This window comes from Episyrphus balteatus, chromosome 2 (assembly GCF_945859705.1).
Source record: "Episyrphus balteatus chromosome 2, idEpiBalt1.1, whole genome shotgun sequence".
NCBI lineage: Eukaryota > Metazoa > Arthropoda > Insecta > Diptera > Syrphidae > Episyrphus > Episyrphus balteatus.
Window position 1 is genome coordinate 27,693,990 of NC_079135.1, and position 23,379 is coordinate 27,717,368.

The 23,379-nt window shown below is 28.9% G+C and overlaps 2 protein-coding genes across 8 annotated transcripts in view; both read left to right on the top strand.

Moving 5' to 3' along the window:
• The window catches only part of LOC129911049 (E3 ubiquitin-protein ligase Nedd-4), a 43,869-nt gene extending 25,043 nt beyond the window's left edge, over positions 1-18,826 (top strand). For 2 of the 6 annotated variants that reach the window (XM_055988683.1, XM_055988686.1), the window contains 18 exons: positions 1,559-1,638; positions 1,711-1,792; positions 1,894-1,932; positions 2,004-2,173; positions 4,862-4,988; positions 5,045-5,169; positions 5,242-5,338; positions 6,360-6,433; positions 6,544-6,727; positions 12,342-12,443; positions 12,567-12,807; positions 12,865-12,989; positions 17,061-17,202; positions 17,269-17,425; positions 17,482-17,534; positions 17,606-17,846; positions 17,910-18,308; positions 18,378-18,826. In XM_055988683.1, the coding sequence (XP_055844658.1) occupies positions 1,559-1,638; positions 1,711-1,792; positions 1,894-1,932; positions 2,004-2,173; positions 4,862-4,988; positions 5,045-5,169; positions 5,242-5,338; positions 6,360-6,433; positions 6,544-6,727; positions 12,342-12,443; positions 12,567-12,807; positions 12,865-12,989; positions 17,061-17,202; positions 17,269-17,425; positions 17,482-17,534; positions 17,606-17,846; positions 17,910-18,308; positions 18,378-18,480 (2,541 nt within the window). In that variant the 3' untranslated portion in view covers positions 18,481-18,826. Of the gene's footprint in view, positions 1-1,558; positions 1,639-1,710; positions 1,793-1,893; positions 1,933-2,003; positions 2,174-4,861; positions 4,989-5,044; positions 5,170-5,241; positions 5,339-6,359; positions 6,434-6,543; positions 6,728-9,396; positions 9,483-9,553; positions 9,687-12,341; positions 12,444-12,566; positions 12,808-12,864; positions 12,990-17,060; positions 17,203-17,268; positions 17,426-17,481; positions 17,535-17,605; positions 17,847-17,909; positions 18,309-18,377 lie in introns of all 6 variants that reach the window. The other 4 variants (XM_055988685.1, XM_055988684.1, XM_055988687.1 and 1 more) reach the window with 4 other exon arrangements.
• A 2,199-nt stretch (positions 18,827-21,025) lies between these two features.
• On the top strand, positions 21,026-22,313 carry LOC129911051 (uncharacterized). Of its 2 annotated transcripts, none has more exons than XM_055988691.1 (6): positions 21,026-21,299; positions 21,360-21,538; positions 21,605-21,753; positions 21,810-21,933; positions 21,993-22,013; positions 22,113-22,313. In XM_055988691.1, the coding sequence occupies exons 1-6, from the start codon at positions 21,122-21,124 to the stop codon at positions 22,125-22,127; spliced, it is 666 nt and encodes a 221-aa protein (XP_055844666.1). In that variant the 5' UTR covers positions 21,026-21,121; the 3' UTR covers positions 22,128-22,313. The 2 variants fall into 2 exon arrangements, with proteins under 2 accessions (XP_055844666.1, XP_055844665.1); XM_055988690.1 differs by having other exon boundaries at positions 21,028-21,299; positions 21,360-21,547.
• The last annotated feature ends 1,066 nt before the right edge of the window (positions 22,314-23,379 follow it).

The window sequence follows — 23,379 nt, forward strand, 5'->3', positions numbered from 1 at the left end:
TCGAGATATTGAGACTTTTAAGTTTTTCAAAATGAATGACTCCCACAAAACTAATCAATACGTAAACTGATAATTATACTCAGAATAAACCCCGTTTCAGAACTGCATCCAAATTTAGCTGGTTTCACAACTTTTTTCAAATTTGTTCTCATTGACTGAACTATTCAAAGATATTTAAAAAAAAAAAACAAAATTTTGTACTGAAAATTCCCAGAATAGTTACGCTTACACCACAGTGTATGGAAAATCTCAAAATCCCCAAAAATTACCTTTTTCAAAAATTCAAACACCAATCGTTTGTCCACCTCGAAAAATGGATACAAACCAAACTTCATCGTTTGTCCACCCTACGTTTAGGAGATATTCAATGAAACTGCCCATATGTTCTAATTGTTGAAAAAGTTTGTAGGTAATAAAAAAACAAGCACACTCGTATGATGAGATTGGTATTTAATTTTCTATACCGAATAAATCTGACCATCTTGTTATCGTAAAAATGGTGTTCGCCATGAATTCATGATCAATTAGTTTTCTTTCCTCAAATGTGAGAAATTAATGTTAAAAAAATGTGGTTACAAAAGAAATAATTGCTAAATAATTCAGAAGAGTATGCAAAATAAAAGATTTTGATTTTCGGAGATACCGATAAGAAAGCTTGGAAACTAAGCGTTATCAACAGTAGTGCTCACATGTTTTGAATCTTTACTTCACATTTTAAGAATAATTTTGATTCTAATAATAATCTTAGTTTCAAGTCTAAAGATTTCTCAGAGCCCAAAATTTTCAAGTTTGAATGTACCCTTTTAGTGGATTGTTTTTATCAGCATTTTTGCTTGTATGTATTTATACTATCAAATTGTACAGATTAAGCCTCAACTAAACAATTTTTTTTGTCATATTTGAACATAACTTTAAATTTGACTATTTAAATCCTATTTTAAAAGAAAATAAATCAAATTTGAAATTATTCAGTAAATATGTAAAACAAAAAATTCATACATAAATCTAAAAACAAAAAAAAACAAAAAATTATATCCATTGCTCATAGCATGGCATCACAACTTTTAGTTATGACTATGAAGCTAAAAGTCTTTCCAGCTTAACATGTTAAATTGAATTAAGTGTCACAAGTAAATAGATATCTCTCCCAGAAAACGATTAGTGCCTTGTTCTAATGTGTTGTATTCGTATTTTGCACAAACTTACGACATGCCAGTATCTGCTGACAAATCAAAAAAGACTACCATATAGCTTTCCATCAGGCATTTAAAACAAAAAAAATACCCCTAACGAGCTCTCATTTTTCCTCAATGATGTCACATTATACAAACTAAAGTGACCGCCCTTTTTAGCTGCACATAAATGGCCACTTAACAGTAAAATGTCAGAATATTTAAAATATTCTGTGTCTTCTTTATTCACAATCCATCGTTGTTGTTGTTGTAGCTTTTCTTTGGATTAATGTAGTTTAAATGTACGACATTATGTACTCTTTGAATAATGTAATTAAATTCGTATTTTTAATGTTCTTCAATCTCTTTTCCTCTCACACCTACAGAATGACACTGAGATAAGTCAGCTACGCATCAAAGTACTTGGAGGACAATCCCTAGCGAAAAAAGATATATTTGGAGCCAGGTAAGATTGTTAAAGGTGCCACATTTATATGCCAATCAATACTCTATAATTCGTTTTCCATCTTTGTTGCAGTGATCCTTATGTCAGAATCGACCTCAACACAATTCATGGTGATATAAATATCGACTCGGTCCTAACTAAGACTAAAAAGAAGGTAAAAACACACAATGGAATGCAATGAGTGCATATGAACTCTTGATTAATTAAATTTTCGCTTACTTATTTATTTCTTTTTTTTTTCAAAAATATGTGCAGACTTTGAATCCAATGTGGAATGAGGAATTTATTTTTAGGGTGAGTACATACAAATATTCATATCAATGAAAATGCGTTCTAAAAAATTTATTTTTGGTCTTCTTTTTTAGGTGAAACCAAACGAACAAAAATTAGTATTTCAAGTATTTGATGAAAATCGTTTAACCAGAGATGATTTTCTGGGCATGGTCGAACTGACACTGGTTAACCTACCCAAAGAACAAGAAGGCAGAACTATAAATCCAAAAAGTTACTCATTGCGGCCTAGAAGGTCAGTAGGGTATGTTTATGATTTGAATTTCATTTAATTTTTTTATTTGTATTTTGCTTTTAATTTGATTTTATTTTAGCAGCAACAACAAACAATTTTAAAATACATACCGAATTAAAATTAAAAAAAAAAAAAATCATTAATAAAACGAATCTAGCTCATGTCATATTAATATCTTAAATTATGGTAGTACATATTACAATCATTTGGTTATTACGTTATTAGATATCATTTAATTTTGTTCAAGTAGGTATTCCTAGGGCCTTTAGATGCAGACACAATTTTTTGTTAAAAGAACAATAGCAGACAAATAATTTTGTTTCATAGTATCGCTCTACGACTTGTAGTTTGATTGACTAAAACCTAGTGAAGAGCAATGATATACAAAAAATTTTAGAGAAAAATAGAAGACATAAATTGTATTTCGAAATATTATTGTACCAGAATTACAGAAAACAGTATTTGGGTAGATTTCGAGTGGTTTAGACCTCAAATAACTTGCCTTTGTGCAATTTGACTGGTTTCCATAATGTTGCGAACATTTTCGTTGAACATATTAAGAGCCTCTGCTTTCTCTCTCTTTAAGCACTCTGGCGATTTAAAAGATGTTATCATCAGTGGTTATATTTTTTGGACCCCGTGAACGCGCACACCTACCACACTAGGACGGCAAGTTTTAAATTTAGCTGACCAAAGTGTGCCGATTTTAAATCTTGGTGAAGAGTCTCGCTATATTCCACCTAGCAAATCTTTTATTTGTGTAGTCGTATTGCATTAAAAACACTCGACTAAAGTCGACAAAGTTTGAAATTTTCTTGAAAAACACAATTAAATTCTTGGATTTTTATTGATTAGTTTCAGATCTGCTTTGTACCAATCAATACTGTTACCATATGTTAGAAATTGGACAGAAATTTGAAAGAATGTGACTAACACTTTTTTTTCGTTTGGAAAATACTTGACGAAAAAACAACTAAATACTGTCAAAATGAATTTTACATATACATATCTGGATTTATGAACTTAAACAGACCTCCAGAGAGATTTAAAAAATTGGATTTAAGTTTGGATTCAAGTAGTGAATAATATGAGCTTGGAGTTATTTATTTTTTTATCTAATTTTGATAACATCCAGATGTATTTATAGAGCCAACTTAAACTAGTGAATAAATGGCCGTAGGAGTTCTATAATATTCTTTGAAATGAAGTTAATGGCGTTGAGTCGCCTTATGTAAAACCTAATTTGTATTCAAAGAAATCGGTGATATTTACCCTGATGAACATTCACTAATGTCATCTCCGAAAGGGAAGCAAAAACTAGACATAGAAATTGGTTTATACAACAACGTAGCTATAGACACTATCATAACCAACCTCGCCTTAGCGAGGTAATCCGGCGGAGTGGAAATTCTCCGATTTGTTACGAAATATGCTTCGAGGTGTGTTTCCGACAGGTAAAAACTGTCCGATTCGGATGAAATCGGCCAAAATCCGCTCCTAGGGATTACCTTGCTAGGGCCGATTATGTGCAACGATTTGGTGTTCTTTGTTTTTGTGAAAATATCTGCATATCGATCTTGAACTTTCATACTCCAAAACCAGACAAATTCAGATTCAGATTGTCAATGCCTTAAACATTCATTCTTTTTAAAGACCCTGATTTGTCTGTACGTGACGTGACATACATCTAATTCACTTTCAATTTTATTCTATTTTATCCTACAATCACCTTAAAAAACGACATATATTTAAATTAAGAATCTCTGTATTTGGCTTTTCGTGTATCTGGACTTCTTTTAACTTTTTTCATAAAATATTTACATTTGGCCAAAATGCCTGAAACATTACTGAAATGCTTTCACTTCTAATCAGTTGAGATAGTTTCAGAATCGGGATGAATGCATTGTTTATGAAACCACAAAAATAAAATGAATCGTATTCCGTACGAAGCTGAAAACACAAGAATTCTGGGAAAAAGACCATTTTAGTTACTTATATGTTTTTTTCGATCGCTGAAACCGAATCCCAAGTTCATTTTACCCCTTTCGATGTTTGTTTTATAGGCCCTCTTCTCAGACTCCTAACGCGATATGGCGTATGAGGCAACAACCCTAGAACGTTTTTGTTTAGTTTTGTAATATTTTGTACACCGCAAAATTTTAATTGATCTCAATGAGGGAAAGTTGACGACGACGGGATCTTATACTAAACAATGATTTTGTAAAGATATAATCTGTTTATTTTTCAACTGGCTTTGGCTTTTTTTAGAATCAAATCATGTCTTATGCATCTTAACTCATATTTACTTTTAGAGACTAGAGCTAGATTCCTTCTTATAAATATTTTTATCATTAAAACTTGTAATACATAATTACTTCATATTTATAACTACATAAATTAAAACTAATTTATCAAAATTGCTTGATATAGTAAATTCATGTTTTGTTGTTGCTGAAGATTTTCTTTTCGTTTCAGTTGAATTCAGTTATCCTATAGATTAATTTAAAAACAAAACAATAATTTCGTTGGCGATTTAAACAAGATTATAATTTTTAATTTGTAAATCTACAAACCAAATTTTCTTTTGTGCTGTATTTTTATTAAAAAGAAAGAAATATACATACATTATACTTGTTGAATGTTTATCAAATTTTATAAAACAATAAATTATTAATATTTTAAAAAATTTATTTATAGCGCCAAATCCCGAATAAAGGGCACATTAGACATTTATCACGCTTACATACGTGACGAAGTAAATGCCTCACCCGATGGCGATTGGGATCATGTAGAAAATGTATCCATAACTGGAACACAATCAGGGGTAAATTTTCTAATTACAATTAATTTATATTTATTTTAATTGATTTTTTTTTGTAGAATCCCTTTCCAAACACAGCATCAGAACCTCTGCCTCAGGGTTGGGAGGAAAGACAAGATGCAAATGGACGAACGTATTATGTCAATCATACAGCTCGAACGACACAATGGAACAGGCCACTACTGTTAGTAGTATTAATTTTTGTTTTATTTTAAAAGAATGTAATACAATAATGTGTATAATTTGTTTTTAACAGATCAGCGACAAATTCGATTTCAGCTGATGCTGCTGCATCCGATTTTCAAAGACGGTTCCACATCAGTGTGGATGACTCAGAGGCGCAAAGAAATCCGGTAAGTTATCCATACATTTGCGTCGCTTCCATTTGTTTCATAACCAAATTCTGTTAAGTAATCAATATATACATCTGTTTTGCATGATTTGATTTATCTACAAAATAATTTTTGAATGTGTGAATTTTATTTAAATATAATTACAGTGGAATCTCGCTAACTTGAACACATATGAAACAAGGCCTGTTCAAGTTATTGGATTGTTCAAGATACTGGAACATATAAAAAAGTCTTTTTTTTGCATGAATTCAATTTGTTATTATAAATTAATGGAAATGACATAAAAGACGATTAAAAAAGTAGTATCCTACATTTAGGAAATTCAAACTTCTGTTGAAATACAATTTATTTGTTCAAGTTAAAGAGCTTCAAATATTTAAATTATTCAACTTATAGAGTCAGCAATAAAAACGTTCAAGAAAATAGGATGTTCAAGTTATTGGATTGTTCAAGTTATCGTATGTTCAAGTTAGCGAGAGTCCACTGTATTTCTTTTTTTTTTAACATTACTCAATTATTTTGCTTTATTTTTTTGTGTGTAATTAATTTATTTTATATCAAAAAAAAAAAAAAAAAAAAGAATGCAACTGTATTAGTTGATGGGGCAGCATCGTCTAGATGCAATAATAATAGTAGATCCTCAAGTCGATCTAGCAGTTGTTCGTCATATTCAGGCTCGTTTAGTCGAGATGCGGTTACAGGCTGTGATAATGATAATGATATTGAAGGCGACGATGATGATGCCAATGGCACAACAACTAACGATGATGATGCAAGCAATAGTGATCGATTGCCAAGTGATGTGGATGATCAAAACAGTAGTCTGGCGGAATTGCCACCAACCACAAAAACTTTTGTAATTACAAACAAAAAAAAAAATAAACATCACAAAACAAATTTATGTTGCCTTAGGAAATGTTTCCCACATTTAAGAATCCTTAGCTTTAACTTAGATTATAGTTCGATTAATTGCGTCATGTATAAAAAATACAATATAATTAATATTGAGTATTTCGTTTAGGATACCATCAGTCAAGCTAGCATAGATGACAACACCTCACAACAATCGTTGAACTCATTAAATTCGGATAGAAGGTTGTTTTAAATTTTTTGATTTTTGTTTTCACATTCGAAATTGAAACATTTTTTTTTTTTTTTTATATAATTTGTTTTGTTTTCAAATCAAATTCATTGATCATTCTTAGAACTCAAGCTCAATTACGTCAGGCACCGGCTGTACCAAGTTCATTATCTCGGCGAGCTATGGATAATGTTCAAAATAGTAACTACTATAATGCTGAGACATCATCAGCTGCCGCTTCAGTTAATGTACCTAGTTGGGGAACAACTATTAATAACAACGAACCCCAACAGAACTCAAATCAATTGGTTAGAATTTTTTCAAACATTTTAATTTGTGTATTGCCCATTTAGATTTTAGCTAAAAAAATGTAAATCGTCTTAAATGTTAAACTATGTCTTAAATGTATGTTCATAAATCCAATGTGTTATGTCCATGATCGCGGTTATCTATTTCCAAAAAAAAAAAAAACATTTTTGCGAAAACGTTTAGGTATGATTAAAGTATAGTATTTTTTGTAATAAAATAGTTTCAAAATGTTATAATAGGTACGTTAGATTTTAAATTGAAAATAAAAAAAAAATCGATCAAGGTGCAGTTGCTTCTGCTTTTGCCAAAAAGACTGCTTTCCTTTGAAGTGATGGCAATGTTAAGATTTTGACAGCTTATTTCTAAATTTTGTTCCCCACATTTCGCTATGGCGTTTATTTCTGTTGTCTCGACTGTTTGGTTCTGTGACTAAAGATTCCTACACCAGTTTAATCGATATTTCTCAATCCATTAGTATTTAACTTGATGACGTTTGCATTTAAGTGTAGGTACCACTTTTGTTATAAGCGAATTTTGTTATAACTTCTTTAGCAATAGCAAGTATGTTAAGGAAAGATTGGCTTATAAGTTATTTACTCAAGAAGTGCTTACGGTATTAAGCTACAAAGTAGACTTTTGATCTTTTTTTTTATAGCAAAGCCGTTGTACCTTTACTTCGTCCCCTAGGCCCTTTATAGTGATCACAAAAACTTATTATATTATAAATAGTAGGTTTAAGAAAAACAATTGTTCCACAAACTTGTAGCTTAGCTAATTTGACTTAAAAAAGTTTTCTTGTTACGCACTGTTAAAAATTACATTTCTAATTTTCTCATGTTTTTTTTTTAATAAAATGCATACTTTTGTGATTTATATGAATGTTTGAAATTCTATTTTTATTTTCTAAACGGTGAGTGATTCAAGAAAGTAAGCTCATTTTGAAGTTTGTGTAATATATATTTTTTGTCTAAGCCCTACTGGCTTTAATATATAACTGTTTGTGAACTTTGACTCTCTAAAAAGGGCCTAGTAGACAGAGGACATTTTAATAGATTGTATTCCAGAAATTAGCCTTTTAAATTTTTTTTTATGAATTTTGTTTTTTTACTGGACTAATGTGGTTGGACAGATATTCGTTAATTAGTTATTAGATCCAATAGTTTTCACTCCGAGCAAAATACAATAATAGGTTGTTGATGCGAAACAAAAAATCCTCTATAAAAATTACACAGCGAAATCATAAACGAAAAATTTCGTTCTGCAGTGCTGTTTAACCAGCCAAATTGAAAATTATTCTAGTTTATTTGAAGAAGTCTCCAGCTCTTTTTGCACACATTTGAGTTTTTGTTGTTCACATTTTTCATTGCATGTCCTTCTGAGACTTAAATTAGCTTTTATTATTATTTTTCCTTTGCATGAATATTTCCCGCTGGTTTTCGCTGTTCTGGTGGAAACCGATGAAAAATTTCGTTTCGCGTCAGCATGCAGGCTTCTAGGATTGAATCGAAGATTATAACATTTATGTTTTATTTGTATTTGTGTTTCTTTAATAGCTTAACATAGTCTGAAATTTATGCTCAAGTAAAAATCTTTCTCAAGCATTTACTTTGGCATTTTCTCAGTTGGTATTCATATAAACTAAAATTCTTCACGTAATGAGCAGCTGAAGTGACCAAATGCAAGAGAAACGAATTTCACTCTCAAAGTGATTATTTTGCGTTGCGTTAAAATGTTATTTTCTTTTGCATACTTCGTATGCATTATGCTACCTTGTTGAAGATCAAAATAAAATCATATAATTCTTCTACTTCTTTGTTTCGCACTAGTGAGCCCCTTAAAGGGTTTGTCAGAAAGCGACATCAAGCCTCCCGTTTTTTTTTAATGAATTCTCGTTTAATAAACATGCTTTACAAGTTTGACCTTAAAATTTCTTTGATAAAAAACCGTTATTAAGTTTCTTCATCCTTAATTCAATATGACGGATACCGTAAAATTGTAGTTTTTATATAGGAATATACGAGCAGCTTAACAATATACATAATATAAAATAAAATGGATCTACATTATGTATACCATCTATTTTAAATTTTTTCTATCATAAAGGAATTTGAAATGAGACCTATGTACATATTATTCTGTACAATGCACAATGCAACTATTTTTTACACTGATGAGAAGCAACTCATGTAAATGTGCAGAATTTCTTTTTCAACTCACAAAATAAAATGAAAAATAGTTAAATCAATGACTTAAAAGAAAATCACTATAGCTAAACTGCGAAACTGAAATAGTAATTAATAAAGAGACACAAAAATTTAAGCATCAATCAAGTTGTAATAACTAGGATGCTCTTTAGAATACACTTCAAAAATTTATTAGGACACTCAGTTCCGAAAAAGTGACTAGGTACCGATTAAAAAATTGCAGAACAAAAATGTATAAAAAAAAATTACCGGGTATCAGTTTGGATAGAAAGCCTCTAGATAGTTGAATATTAATTTTTAGTTCATGAGATTTATAGACGCATATGAAAATATGTTTTGCTTACTTCATTCACTTTATCAAAGACATAGCTTAAAATAATTGAAAATATTGTACAACACATTGAAATATAACGAAAACTGAATACAATATTAAAGTTTTGTTTTTTTGTTTAATTTTTGTTTAGAATGAAAACAGAGAGACTTCTTTAAATAACGAGTATATACTTCGGTCTTTATCCCCTGCCTTGTCATCTACGGATCATGTGGAAAGGTTTTTTTTTTTAATTAATTTTGTTCATTTTTATTTGAAACAATTAATTTGGAATATCTTGTGTGGATTAGGTCTTATACAAGTATTATAACTGATTTGAGGCCAGTACGTATTGGGCCGATTGTACCGATGTCCCAACGAGTAATAGACACTTTACGCAGTCGTCCCAACTACAGGAATTATCATCATCATCCTTTTAGTCCGGTTAGATTTTTAAAAAGCAAAAGCTTCTTATTATTATTGAATTTGATTGTTTGGTTTGGTGCTGCTCTTGTATTTCGATTTCATGGTTTGTTACATGTTAGTTTTTGTCAATCTAAAATTTACATTTTAGGTAGATAAGTTTTGAATTATAATTGGCAAATTATGATTACTTATAATATTTGCATGGCAAGGTTTAAAAATAGATATTTTTTTTTTAAATCCCAAATTGGCAGTATGATTCATTGATAAATTAAAATTGTATTCCTGGGAAATTATTTAAAAAAAAAAACCAAAAGCATTTGAGTGAATGCATTGAACGAAATATTAGTTATACCGACATAAATTTAACCTCTCATATTACTAAAATTCATTTACAGTAAATAATGATTTCATTTTTTTCGTGAATATGAAAGAAATAAAGAATGCACAAAAGAACATAGCATGTTCATAGTGTTTGTAGAATGTCGTCAAATTTTCAATCACAAATTAACCAGCCACTTTAATAACTAATTTTAAATGAACATTCATCGCAGTGCAGTTAGGATTAGGGAAATAAAGGTTTTAAAAAATGTCTTTCAAATCCGTAGAGTGAGCTCTATTAAGGTAATGTTTTGAGTTATCTGCAAATCAAATACACAGTTATCTTCAAACAAAAGTCTGGAAACATGTTTTGGTTCAAAAATATGAGTTCGTAGTAAACAGGCGTATTCATTTGGATACAAAAATTACAAATCATTTTTTTTAAGATTTTCGAAAAAAATTGAAGGGGTACCCTTGCCGAAAAAAAAGCATTAAAAAAAATTTTCTCTAAATTCATCGAGTGAGATATTAAAAGAAAGGTTTCTTTGTTCTATTCCTAATTGAAAACCAAAATCTTGATGAAGATTTGGTTTCTGAGTTATTTGCATCCAAACATATTTTTTCTAACATTCTGAAGCAGATATCTGCAGATCAAAGTCTCGAAACAAGTTTTGGTTTACAGATATGAGTTGACAGTGAACAGGCCTATGCATTTAGAAAAAAAAATTATCTTTTTTTTTTTTTTTGGATTTTCGAGAAAAAATCAAGGTTAACCCCTTGCCGAAAAAAATTGCATTTTAAAAAATTTTCTCCAAATCCATCGAGTGAGATATCAAAAAAAGGGTCTCCTTAAGCTCTATTTATGAGCCTACCAAAAAAGTTTTTTTGGGGTCTGGTTGTTGAGTTATCAGCAAACCAAATTTGATTTTCGTTTCTCACATTCGGAAGCAGATATCTTCGGAAGTCTCGAAACATGTTTTTGTTTAAACAAACCAAATTTCTTTTCTTCCTCCATTAGTTCCGCCATCGTAGTGGTGTTTTTCTTTCACAAAATATCGACGATTAACCCTGTGTAGCACACCCCTTTCTTGTGACTTGGAAAGCAAACGGGTGCGGATTTGGATTGTACTTTCTAAAGTCGTTATAACTTTTTTCCTTCCTAATTTTTATTGGGAATATGAATATGTATGGGAATATAAAGTAGAATTTTCCGAAGATTTCGAATGTTGTGTTCAAAAGTCCTAAGAAATAAATTATCGCCATTATAAAAAGTCTTTTGCGAAAACTTTTTTGAAAAATCCATAATTTTAATATTTGTATCCTGCCAAATTCGCAACTATTTGTTAAATTTAGAATCTACTAACATATTAGCACATGGTTTAGACAAATAACCCAAGAAGTTATCCAACTACTTTCTTCGTGTTTTAATTCTTCTGTATTGCTCTCAATGAATAAATTAATAAGTACCTTTTTATTTCGGGTGTTGGGGTAATAATTTGTAAGGTTTCTTCAATCTGGTAAATTATTCCCGGATTTTATCCTATTGTAAGTTCTTTGAGAAATAAAAATCTTTTGAAAACTTGGAACGTAAACTACACTCGTTTAAGGTCCGTTTAGATGGGATAACATGTTTAAATCTCAATTCGAAAATCTATAATATGATAGCTATCTTTTCTAATCTACCAAGTTTTTAACAGCATCAGTAGATAGAAATTCATAATATAACATTGCATTTTTGGCTTTCTTCTAAAATAAAAATACATATCCAATGCACTTTATTTTTTCTCTGTCATCTCAGCACTTTCATCAATTTAAAACATATTGATAACTTAGCTTTTGCAAATTTCTTTCATATATTTATAATTTTATGGTAGCCCGTAAGTTTTTTTTCTTAAGAATTTAATTTTTGATTCAAAACTACCGATGCTTCTCTGCGTCATTTTTCAAATCTTTTCACATTCATTTAAAAAATAAGTTTGCAAAACTTACATAGCTATACAAAAAATTGCTTTCTCTGCGTTTGTTACTAGTAAGTATGTGTAAAAACCATTCATTTCATTGAAAAAAAAAAACTATTGAAAAGTTATTATGATTTTCCATTTATTGGTATTTTATGTTATTTGCTAACAATTTGTGTGATGTTCTAATAATTTAATTTAATAAAGAAGAGTATACCTATAAATTAAGATTCGAAGAAAAAAATATTATTTTAATTTATTTTTGTTATTTCCTTTTTTTTTATTTTTCTCTTATGTTTATGTTTACCAAAAAAAAAAACAAACAAAAACATCTTTTATCCCAACAAAATAAAACCAAAAATTCAAAATCCAAATCATGCACAACCACCACATAAAGACCGAGGATGTAGATCAAGCCGATAGTGGCAACCGATCGGAGAACTCAGCTTCATCGACGAGACGAAATTCTGTCGAAGACAACACAGCAGTTGGCGATCAAGTAAAGATTTAATTTTTTTAAATTACTTTTCAAATTTTATAAATTTAATATTTAAAAAACAAACATTTCAAATAAATTTTACATTTTCTAAATTGATTTGTTTTTAAAATTTTTTTTTTGTAGACCACAACGAATAACGATGAAGAAAGTCTGCCGCCACAATGGTCAATGCAAGTTGCACCAAATGGACGAACATTTTTTATCGATCATGTGGCACGTAAAACCACTTGGATTGATCCTCGTAATGGCAGAGCTAGTCCAATGCCAAATCAAACACGACGTGTTGAAGATGATTTGGGACCGCTGCCAGAAGGCTGGGAAGAACGTGTTCATACCGATGGTAGAGTGTTTTACATAGATCATAGTAAGTTTTTAATCATGATAAAAAGTGTTTGAAGCGTTCTAATTGAATATATTTTAGATACGCGAACAACACAATGGGAGGATCCAAGACTGTCTAATCCAAATATAGCTGGGCAAGCCGTACCATACTCTAGAGATTACAAACAAAAGTATGAATATTTCAAAAGTCACATTAGAAAACCGGTAAGTAAATCGAAAAAAAAAACTGATGACACAGACAAAAATTTGAAGTACAAAGAGTCTAACTCTAAATGTAGAGATCTTTTACAAAGTTGTGATAGGTCTATATCGGCACAGTACATTTATAGATGAACCTCGAAAAAATTTTTGAAATAAGGCTCTTTAAGGGGTTATAATATGTGGTCACAAGCCATAACCACCTAACTCGAGTTAGGAAAACGAGGAATTAACGATTTTATATTGCCTCCCTAGGGTAAACCTGCGCTCGCATAATTTATTTGATACAAAAAAATATTAAGGCAAAACAACCTTATCGAGTTAAGAAAAATTGCAGCAAATTAATAAATGGCAAGCATTTTAGTAAATTAATAAATGGCAAGCATTTTATCTCGACTTAGGCGGTTATGGCTTGTGGCCACAATATACCCACTTGTAATACATATTAAAAAAATCGTTTTTTTTTTTTGTTGCATATTTTGTGTTCATGTACATAATGTATATTTAAAAATACTGTACTAAAATTTCACAATGATTCGTCAAATAGTTTTGGAGAAATTTGGAGTATTTGTAAAGACGTCTGAACTTAGTTTAAATGGTTCTAGAAACGGTGTTTTCAAAGTGGGTCAGGAAAATCTCTCCGAAAAGACTCGACCGATCGATTTGAAATTTTCACACGATCTTCACTTAGAATGTTTTAACTAAAGTTTAAATGAATTAATTTCGCAAATTGGTCTGTTCGAATTTAAAATTAAATAGTTTCCTATACGATTTGACTATCGAAAGAAATATTATCCATATTCGAAGGAATACGGTTTTTTTATTTTTTAAGCCACTTTTAAGTGTCAATTTTCTTTAAAAAAAAAAACGATATTTTTCTTCAGGGTGGCCGCTTTTGTCAAAAATAAAAATTTTTTTTATTCCATCGATCATTACCTGTATGTGTATTAGGGTGGGTCAAAAAAGTCGAAAATTTTTTTTTTGATTTGGTACTCCGAAAAATCGATTGCTAGACCCCTCTAGAATATACACACCAAATATGAGCTCTTTATATTAATGGGAAGGTCCTCCGCTTTGCAATTTTCCATTTTTACATCAAGCTTCTACTAAAAAAAAATAATTTTTTTATTAATTGAGTTTTTAGCAAATTTCTTTTCATATTCTTGTAGGAAATTGAACGCTCTACAAAAAATGCCTTATACACTTTTTTCGTTTATCTAACCGTTGAATAGATATTTGAGGTCCAAAAATCGAGAAAATCTTTAAAAATTCGTTTTTTGTTCTTAATTTTGTAACAAATTGAAAAATTATAATGATCAAACGCGCAAGACATATTCTTGTTGAAAATTGATTACTCCACAAAAAAGGTCTTATTAACTTTTTTCATTAATCTAACCATTCTAAAGATATTCGAGGTCAAAGTTAAAAAAAAATATAAAAACATTTTATATTTTTAAAAAATTTCTAATTCACTGAAACTTCATTATTTTCAAATTAGCAAGATATATTCTTGTAGTGGCTTAAACGTTCTACAAAAAATTCCTTGGAATGAAGTTGATTGCTTTAACCGTTTAGAAGATATTCGTATCCAAACCAATGCTCAATGATTTCAATAGTTTTCTTATGACCCGTATGCATTGCGATTTGGATACGAATATTTTCTAAACGGTTAAAGCAATCAATTTGATTCCAAGGAATTTTTTGTAGAACGTTTAAGCCCCTACAAGAATATATCTTGCTAATTTGAAAATAATGAAGTTTCAGTGAATTAGAAATTTTTTAAAAATATAAAATGTTTTTATATTTTTTTTTAACTTTGACCTCGAATATCTTTAGAATGGTTAGATTAATGAAAAAAGTTAATAAGACCTTTTTTGTGGAGTAATCAATTTTCAACAAGAATATGTCTTGCGCGTTTGATCATTATAATTTTTCAATTTGTTACAAAATTAAGAACAAAAAACGAATTTTTAAAGATTTTCTCGATTTTTGGACCTCAAATATCTATTCAACGGTTAGATAAACGAAAAAAGTGTATAAGGCATTTTTTGTAGAGCGTTCAATTTCCTACAAGAATATGAAAAGAAATTTGCTAAAAAGTCAATTAATAAAAAAATTATTTTTTTTTAGTAGAAGCTTGATGTAAAAATGGAAAATTGCAAAGCGGAGGACCTTCCCATTAATATAAAGAGCTCATATTTGGTGTGTATATTCTAGAGGGGTCTAGCAATCGATTTTTCGAAGTACCAAATCAAAAAAAAATTTTTCGATTTTTTTGACCCACCCTAATGTGTATTTGTGTATCATGAAAATGAATCTTCTGGTTCTTTTCTTTTCGAATAATTTGGGTCAGAGATATTATTTCGAATAATTTGGGTCAGTGATATGTGTGTATCTTCCTCACCTCTTCACTAAAAATTTACAAAAAAAACCTTTTTTTTGAACTAGTGGACACCTTAAGACTATTTTAGGAAAATATTATTATTGAAATTATGCGAATTATACTTATTGGAGTACGACTACAATCCTTATTTATTGAATGGCATTTTCATAGGCAGCCACTAAACCCATATTCAAATGGATGTCTACAATTTTTTAATCTAGTGTCTCAAAAACTACTTACATCTTAAATTAACCTAGTGCCCAAAAATTAATTTTTCGTGAATTTATTTAACTCCTCCTTAACTGAATTCTTTATGGAGTCAATCCGCAACCTTAACCTATTATGACTAATTATTCCTTATTCCGTGACCTTCTTTGTTGAATTAAATATGTAAGCCCACGTAGAATTACATATTTAACCTAAACCTATTATGTTTTGGTCCTATCAAGAAATTTCTTTGAAACTATGTCGCTAGAAGTCTTGGTTCAAATCCTAACCTCTACCACCTAAAACCATTTTTTTTTTTAAGGGGTACTGCCTCTTGCGAGGAATTGAAAAAGCTTCTGAAAGTGTTATTGTCATCATAAAATGCATCTCTGCTTTATGTGGAGTAACTGAAGCAAACTACCCGGCCGAACAGCTCCGATTTTGATGATCCTTTCAATTTGTGACAAAATTGCTTCTACCACTTAAATAATGGAAAATTGCCGCTCACGCCCATATAACTTACAACTTAGTTAAATATTCTTTTGATAATTATTATTTAATTTATGAAATAGAAAGAAAATATTTGAAAAAAATTTCTTTTTGTTCACAAATATCTTAATTTTAATATAAAATACAAAAAATACAGCAACAGCGGAAATTTTTAACCAATAGAGGTAAAAGTTCTATTGCAAAATAAAAGCTGGAAGTTAAGTTTTCGAATTCTTAATTAATTTAAATGGCGTAAAACCAATGTTTAAGTGAATGATAAAAATCAATTATAGATAGTTGAAGCAAATAACTAGTTCAAAGGAGAAGTTTTTAGAAATTTCACCTTAACTGGAATTAACAATTTAACAAATTCTGAGAGCCCTTAAGTTCGTCTCTCATAATATTTCGTTTTGAATATTTCTTTTAGGACATTTTGAACATACATTTTTTTCTGAAAAATACATTTTCTGAGATAAGTTGTTCAAGCAAATGATATTAGCATGCTACATCCAGTCGTCTAGGCTTTATTAAATTTGGATTTCGGGAGGTCACACTCCTTATACATCTAAATTAAATATTGAAATTAAAAAAGTGTATTTTCCACAAAAGAAAGCCATTAAAAACTTATAACTACAAGTTTAAAGAAATTGGCTTTCAGAAAATATGTTAAAGGTTAGATCAGACAGACAAGCAGAATTGCGAGACCCATTCTTTTTGCATTCTCTATCATCGTAGTGTCTCAAGTTAGATTTTATTAACAAAACCTTAACTTACCCCTTAGTGCATTCCAACTTTGGTGTTTTTTTAAGCACATGAATGAATATGCATTTATCCCTAATAACATATTCTCATGAGTTTTAAAAATAGTAAACTCATGAATGTTCAGTAACGGAGGGATATATTGTTGTTAAGTAGGACCATGTTGTGACAAAACATAAATTGGACTTGTGTTTCATTAAAAGTTATTAAAATTTAATTTTTGTTTCTTTTTTTTCCAGACAAATGTACCAAACAAATTTGAGATTCGCATAAGGCGTACATCAATATTAGAAGATTCATATCGGATTATTAATTCAGTTAATAAAACCGATTTACTAAAGACTAAACTATGGGTAGAATTTGAAGGAGAGACTGGTTTAGGTAAATTTATCAATTCTAACACAAACTCAAAATGAATTTTCACAATTTTTTGTTTCCATTTTAAAGATTATGGTGGCCTTGCCAGAGAATGGTTCTATTTATTATCCAAAGAAATGTTTAATCCATACTATGGACTATTTGAGTACTCAGCAATGGATAATTATACATTACAAATTAATCCATTTAGTGGCCTATGCAATGAAGAACATTTAAATTATTTCAAGTAAGTTACAAAGTAAAAAATATTATTCAACTTGAATTCAATTTTCTAAATTACAGATTTATTGGAAGAATTGCCGGTATGGCTGTTTACCATGGAAAACTTTTAGACGGTATTATATATATTCAAATATTTAAAACAGTTTTTTTCTTACCTTTTGTTTGTATTTTTTTTTACTTAAAGCCTTTTTCATTCGACCCTTTTATAAAATGATGTTGCAAAAGCCAATTGATCTAAAAGATATGGAATCAGTAGATACAGAATACTATAATTCATTACTTTGGATTAAAGAAAACGACCCAAGCGAATTGGAATTGACGTTCTGTGTGGACGAAGAAACATTCGGCCATACAAGCCAACGAGAATTGAAAACAAATGGTGCCAATGTTGATGTTACCAATGACAACAAAGATGAATATATTAAGTAAATTCTTTAATTTATAATTAAAATATTCAATATTTATTGATTTAAAATTAAAAATTTCAGATTAGTAATCGAATGGCGTTTTGTTTCACGTGTCAAAGAACAAATGACAGCCTTCTTGGATGGCTTTGGTTCCATTATACCCTTAAATTTATTAAAAATCTTTGACGAACATGAACTCGAGCTTCTAATGTGTGGTATACAAAATATTGATGTTAAAGACTGGCGCGACAATACCCTGTACAAGGGTGACTATCACATGAATCACATTATCATTCAATGGTTCTGGAGAGCTGTGCTCTCATTTTCCAATGAAATGCGTTCTCGTTTATTGCAATTTGTAACTGGTACATCAAGAGTTCCAATGAATGGATTCAAAGAGCTCTACGGCTCAAATGGACCACAAATGTTTACAATTGAAAAATGGGGTACACCTAATAATTATCCAAGAGCCCATACATGGTATATTTAAAAACATATTAGTTTCAATGTACTTTCGATGTTTAATAAATTTTAATTTGTATTTTTTAGTTTCAATCGTTTGGATTTACCACCCTATGAAGGTTATTTACAACTCAAGGATAAACTCATTAAAGCCATCGAGGGTAGCCAAGGTTTCGCTGGAGTCGATTAAATTATTTTTTTTTATTGTTAATAAATTTTTTATTTTTACAAAAAAGTCGATACAATCTTGTACTTATCCTAGGAGCACTTTTTTTATGAAATTTTCATACTTTAAACAAATTAAAAAAAAAAAAACACTTAAAAATAAAAACGATACATTTATTATACATTTTAACTGCAAAATTAATTCCTTAAAAAAGTGCTTTGCAAAACAAAATGCAAAAAACATTCCACATTGACAACTACTAGTAGAGGAGATTGATAAATAATATTTCTACTCTCCTTCACTAAGCCAATGTAAAGATTTTTTTAATACAACACAATTCTATTCCAAAAACAAAAAAAAAAAAAAACAAGCATATAACCTTTTAGTAAATAATGTATTAACAATAATAAATTACTGAAAATTGCAAGCTTGTTTTCGAAAGTTAAAAATATTTAGAAATACTTTTAAATCAAAAAAACCTTCCCTTCTATACTTCCTCTTTTCCTTTGAATATTTTTGTGAATTTGCATGCATTTTCGGTGATTTATTTCATTTAAATAAAGAAAAGATATCTTTATACAAACATTTATATATGTTTTTATATTTATTGAACAAAAAAAAATGATTGCAAAATAAATTAGATAACATAATTCAACTATTAAGATATTTAAAAAAAAAAGATATACTAAAAAAAAAACTCTTAAGCAAGACCCCCACAATATTTGTATATATTTATTTAAATTTAAACAAAACAAAAAAAAAAAACAACTAAAACAAAAAACTTCTATCATATAGGTTTCTTACACAAAAATATATAAACAAAAACCATAAATATCTAAAAAATAAATAATATACAAAAAAAAAAAAACAAAAAAATAAATATCAAATCACGTGTGCGTTTTAATGGAAGAAAACTCTAGTTCACTACAATTAAAATTAATTATTTATTTATATTTTATCTTTTCAAATGCATATTTATATTATTATTTTTCTTTGAGAATAAGTAAACATTATATACATTATACAAATAAAAATATATATTTAAAAACAAAACTGTTAAGCTTCGTTATACAAAAAAAAAAACAAAAAAAGTTCTATATTTTTATTTTCTGCTTGGAAAATTTTGTTACTATATTCGTGTCCTTATAAATAAATAAAAACAAAACTTAAAATATAAAATCAATGGAAAGAAAATCTATTATATCTATGAAAATTAGCTATTTTTGAAATTGTTAAATAAATAATACAAGTTAAAGATTAGGAAAAAATAAAATAAAATAAACTTATTATTATAAAAAAAAAAACTCTTAAAAAAATAATAATAAAAAAAATAACAAAAACTCTTTACCAAATCAAACGAAAAGTTACGATTATATTTTTATATCTACAAAATAAAATTTAAAAAAAATGTCAAACTTTAAAAGTAAACAAAAATACGAAATATTTTAAATAAATTTAAATGAACTATAAAAACAAATTAAAACTAAAATATAAAATCTAAATAAATAAAAAAAAAAATATCTAAACAATTCAAATGAGTTATTATTTTGTTAAGCTTTGTTCTCTGAAGAAAATGCGTTTTGATCGTTTTGCAAGACTTAGGCTCGTAGACCATTAAACTCTTAACAAAAGATTTGCAGTGTTTAAAATATAAATTGAAACCTAAACAATAATTGCTTCTTAAATGTGCTTACACTTTTTTCTATACAAGGGGTGAGTTAGAAGATATCGCACCTTTAAAAAAATTAAATCGTTGAAAAATATTTTTTTTCGCATTAAAAATCTTTGATTGCATTTTTATGATGAAAACTGTGTCGTAAGGATTATTTCTTGTTTATAAAAGGATTGCCAGATAGATTTTTTTAATTTTAAAATTTAAATGTTCCGACTCACATTTGTACTACATTTAAAATATTTGAAAATTTTACCCTTGCGCGTTAATTTAAAAAAATTCAAATTATAATTTTGACAAAAACATATTAATATCAATTGAATAGTAACAGAAAGATCTACAACCGTACTATTCGATTCACGTGAATCGAAAGATTTCCTTTCTTTACCACATCAACATGGCTTTGAAAAAACGCTTAATTTCGAAAGCAAAACGTTGTTTCCGTCTGTTTTGTACATTTTAAAGAAAAAAAAAATTGTTTAAGTTTAATTTAAACGTCCATTTAAAGCTTCTTATTTTAGACTTTCACGTGAATCAAATAGCAGAATACGGCCGATAAAGATGACATTATTTGGTCGCCGAGAAAAGAATTTTAATCGTTAAATTTTTCAAATATTTTTAAATAAACGAAAATGTTACACATACACCACAGTGACCGCTTAACTACAATAAAAAAAAAAAAGAATTCATGGAATGCATTGTTTTCAATATTAAAACCTTGTTATAAAAACAAATTTAGTGAAAACAAAGTATAGCTTCGGTAAAAGATTAGTACAGAGCTACAAATTTAGTGTTAAGCTGTTGTAATAAGCCTATAGCTATAAAATTAAAAAACAGACAGTCTCTGCGCCCCTTTTTTCGACAATAAAACAAAATTCTTTCAATAATATTATTTTTTTTTTCATACCAATCAAGTTAGGCATTCAAATTTTTATCAGTTCTTGTTGTCAATTTGATAAGGAACTTTTTTTCAAGTACAAATCAAAATACAGCATGGGTTGGTCTAAGAAGAAAACAACATCAATTCTAACATTTATGCTGCTGTTTTCCTTAACATTTGCACTCCTATCTATTTCATTGATGGTTTATAATTTACGTAAAAGGGAAGAAAACAATCAATATTGGCAATCTTTCACATACATTTTAGCAACAACATTTGGAACTGGACTGGGTATGAGTTCTTGATGATTTTAATCGTTAATTATAAATACAAAATTTAATTTCAATAAAGGCTGTATTTGGTTCAGAATATGTCAAGCAAAGAAGATCTCATCCCACGCTTTAATTCATTCTATATCTTTGGTTTGTATGTTTTTTGGGCATCGAGAGATATTTGATCTTTTGTTAGATGGTGAAATAGCTAAATGTTACAATATGTATCCAATAAGTATGCTTACAATTGCTATTTATGTAATGCAAGTAAGATTATTATTCAGCAAATAAAGTGATCGTATAATTTTAAATTCAAATTTTCAGTTTATTCTCACTTTTCATTTTATATTATTTCGCCATGGAAAAACACCTCGCCAAAGAGCCTTCAATTCAGGATTGCATGCTTTTATTGGAGCAATTACACTTTTTGTTTGTATAACCGATGGACTGGTGGTATGTCACAAAATTTCAAGGTAAGTATAAATTTTGTAATTCGAAAATAAGAGCTTTTATCTTTTTTTTTTCAAAGAGATGAAAACCTACAAGATTCTATAACTTTTCACTGGGCTGCTATTTGTTTGTTTTTCTATGGAATGACAGTTTGGTTTCTAATCTTGAATCCCTACTTCGATTGGAGAAGATTAAGTCATATGGTAAGATCTTTATGTTAATATAAAAATAAGCATTATTTATTACTTTTATATTATTTTAGCTTCAAAGACGTTCCTCGAAAGTAAGTAATCATATGAAATAGAAATTTTTAGTCACGAGTTATTAAAAAATTCACTCCAAATTTTGTTAAATTTAATTCGAATTTTATATTTTACATTAGGTGAGCTTCTCTTAACTGGGAAAAGACAAAGTAAAACAACATGCATACTGAAAAGGGAACAAAAAATTTAAATAAATTTGAATGAAAATTCGTATATAAATGAATATTTAATTATGTATTTTAATAAATAGGTATTTGTAATTTTGTTGCGAATTTATGTAGCTTACCAAAAAATTAATAAAATACCACTCAGAGCCAATAGTCCTCGCAGCTAGACTCCTTACACTATCCATTAGCTAGTAACTTTTAAGTGCCCTTGACGGTTAAAGTATTATTAAAGTATTATGGAAACGGATCACTGTGGCGTATGTGGAATATTTTTAGGTATTACAAAATTTAAACGGTTTTCTTCCACTCTAATAATAATACTTTTTAGCACGACACTCCATGAAGGAGAAAGATTTAGTGAATAACATCTCTCAACCATTCTTGTGTTCCATTAATTTATTTGCAAAAATAGAAGAGACATACAATTTACAGCCGAGTCCGAACGGCTAAGGAGTGATGCACATTTCACGACAGTGATACTCTTGAAAGATTTGTCACTTTTTCGCAAAAGGTAGTACCCCTGTAAAAATGTCTTTATGTGACATCTGTTCTCATATTCCATCGCATTAACCATTGCGCTACAACTACAATTTTCTGCCACAATTGCAGACTTGCAGTCTAAAACAAAAGTACAGAAGAGAGAAAATTTCTGCTCCGAACAGGATTCATTTGAAGGATGCTGGAAGATTTTCTTTTCTTGCAGATTGTGAAAACTATCTAATTAGTTTTTTGTCTTGGGAGATCTGATCTTCCCTGAAGAATTTAAATATCAGTCTAATAGCCTGTTTTCACTACAGCCCAAATGAGATAATTTCGCAAACTTGGTCAGTGATTTATTTTTTTTCTATACGAATTGACATTCGAAATGAAGTAATTTGCGAAATTATCTCATTTGGTCTCTAGTGAAAACAGGCTATAATTGTGTAATTCGATTCAATTGATTTATAATGTCGGATCGGTTTTAAAATTTTCAAGAAAATCTTTTTCTTAAAATTTAATTCTTAACAATTTCTATTGAAAACTTTCACGTACTATGCAAAATGGGTGTATACATTTCTCAATTTACTCTTCTTTCAAAAGGTCTAAATAAATTGTATGCAACAGAAAATTCCTTCCTAAAAGTAATATAGGTTTATTTCTAAATTTCTTTTGAATTTTGAAACAAATAGAAACTTACTTTTTTTGTGATGTTTTTTTTTCGACATGATAACGTCTATAA